Genomic DNA, 2,496 nt, shown 5'->3' with positions numbered 1-2,496 from the left:
CCTACACCACCTGATCCATGGTTCTCTGGAGAAACATGCTAATTTCTAGGCTCTGGTAATGAAGGGGGGAAATAATGGAGGAAAGGATATCAGTGGAGAAAAACATTCTTTCCCCACTTGTTATCTGCATTTTGCCTCCTAATCCTCCTTCTCCCCACTACACTCCCACTGAAGCCGTGTCTACTTTGATTCAAATCTAAGTCAGTGTTCATACTGGCCACCTGTACTATGGGTTCAGTAATCAGAAGCTGTGACAACAATTTTAGCTGCCTTTCAAACTGATATTTCTGAGAGCCAATCTCATTCCTACAAAATAATGATCAGGAAGGCCATATTCCTTCTATCAGAAACTTTTCTGGTGCAGAATTCATGATGCCAAAGGGAACTTGCCCCTAAGAATTTGAGCCACATTAAGGACGTTAAGGTTTTAAAAAAAAACAAAACCAAACAATCTGTTCTGGTCAGAAAAATGAACTCTTATTCCCAGAAATATTATATGTAGACTCACTTGAAGTTTTAATTCTAAACACTAAGTACTTCTAGCATGACGGGAGCCTTATCTAGCTGTGGGGACCTAACTAATTATTCCACCCCAATCTTTAGATTGCATGTGGTCATTTGGTCTGCTGAAATCATATTGATCAGGTAAACCGGAATAGCCACGAAACTTGGTCTGTATCCATCCTCCCTGGAAGATTTGCCACATTTTTTTGCAGGAGAAAATTGGAGCATATCTATGCAGTAGGGTGACAGTGGACCTGGATATCTGAGTGAAGCCGCCCACGAGAATGGGTGGTGGGGACAACAAGTAAGGGATTTCTTCAAACTTATTTAACCAAGCCCATGGGAGAAAAGTATATCCAGAAAAGAAGATGAAACTTAAATCATTACTCAATCAATGTAGCTAGAATTTAATCAACTCAGATCCGCATCTCTTTTGGATAGAACATTTGCTGCTAGGGCCACCCAGATGATAATTTGCAAAAAGCCAAGACCATGTCATACTTCCTTACATATATGATTAGGTATTATTGTATAGTCCCCATTTCTCATTCTGACTATACTGTCCCTTTAAGCCTGTGACTCTTAAGTCCTGAGTAATTCAGCAAATTAATTCTTTCATCTTATGTACATATTTCTTTGGTAAAGGAGGCGGATAATTCCCTGGCGGATCTGCTTGGTCTTCACACTGTAAATGATGGGGTTCATCACAGGAGGTGCCAACAGGTAGATATTGGCCATGATAACGTGCACCAGCGGAGAGGCATGCTTCGCAAATCGATGAGTCATAGATACTCCAACCATGGGGACATAAAGGACCAGAACAGCCAGTATGTGGGACAGACAGTTATTGAGGGCCCGGAAACGCTCAGTCCAGGAGGCTGTGCCCAAGATACTTTTCAGGATGAATGCGTAGGAGAGCACAATGAGCAGAGGGTCCATCACAATAATGAGCAAAACCAGAGCAAATCCATACCAGCTGTTGACCCGGATGTCAGCACAGACCAGGCGGATCATATCCTGGTGGAGGCAGTAGGAGTGAGAGAGAAGGTGGGAGCGGCAGAAGGGCAGGCGCTTGAGCAGGAAAAGGGAAGGGAGAACAGCCAGAACACAGCGGCAAACGATGGCTAACCCGATCCTGCCAATGACTTTACTGGTGAGGATGGTGGCATAATGCAGGGGACGGCAGATGGCCACATAGCGATCAAAGGACATGGCCAGCAACACAGAAGATTCCATAAAGGAGAATGTATGAATGAAAAATACCTGTGCAAAGCAAGCTTCAAAGCTGATCTTACGAATGCTGAACCAGAGGAGCTGCATGACTGTGGGCAGGGTGGTGAGGGTGAGACCCAGGTCAGTGAGGGCCAGCATGGAGAGAAATAGGTACATGGGCTGGTGGAGGGATGGCTCTGTGCGGATGACAGCGAGAATGGTGGTGTTACCCATGATGGAGACAGTATAGAGGCAGCAGAAGGGGATGGAGATCCAGATGTGAGAGGCCTCAAATCCAGGGATGCCCGTGAGGATGAAGTAGAAAGGGCCTTGGGTGCTGTTATACACCGTGGACATGACTGATGAATATAGCTTCATGCTCAGGGTCTTTGCTCAGAGAGAATCAGAAACATTAGAAACAATCCTTGTCTTTACCTCGTTTGATCTAAGCTCTTTCCAAACAAAAGTTCAGAGTTACTGCGTGTTAGCTAAAGAAAGTTCCAGGAACACCATGGTTGGTCTTCCTTGACCTGTCTCTGTAGAGATTCCTTCCATAGAATGCAACACATATGAACTCATGAGCAACTCTTTATTTTTTCTGATTCTATTTTCTCACTCGCAATCAGTTCTTAGTGCCCTGGAATCTGCTTTTCATCTAAATCATGTTATCAATACTATTCTCACAATGACTGAACGTGACATCTTACACACAAATGTCTTGGCTAATATCTGGTCCTCATTCTTTTTTTTAAAATGTTTTAAAGATTTTATTTATTTATT

At 43.5% G+C, this 2,496-nt stretch overlaps 1 protein-coding gene across 1 annotated transcript; it reads right to left on the bottom strand.

Annotated features, from left to right (window-relative positions):
• Positions 1 to 1,119: 1,119 nt before the first annotated feature.
• Positions 1,120 to 2,082, bottom strand: LOC103680112 (olfactory receptor 51Q1-like). Its single transcript, XM_008709648.2, has one exon. The coding sequence runs from the start codon at positions 2,071 to 2,073 to the stop codon at positions 1,120 to 1,122; it is 954 nt and encodes a 317-aa protein (XP_008707870.2). The 5' UTR covers positions 2,074 to 2,082.
• Positions 2,083 to 2,496: the final 414 nt, after the last annotated feature.

This window comes from Ursus maritimus, unplaced genomic scaffold (assembly GCF_017311325.1).
Source record: "Ursus maritimus isolate PB19 unplaced genomic scaffold, ASM1731132v1 scaffold_16, whole genome shotgun sequence".
In the NCBI taxonomy this organism is placed as follows: Eukaryota; Metazoa; Chordata; class Mammalia; order Carnivora; family Ursidae; genus Ursus; species Ursus maritimus.
The sequence above is the reverse complement of the archived record's forward strand: the minus strand, read 5'-3'. Positions and strand labels throughout refer to the sequence as shown.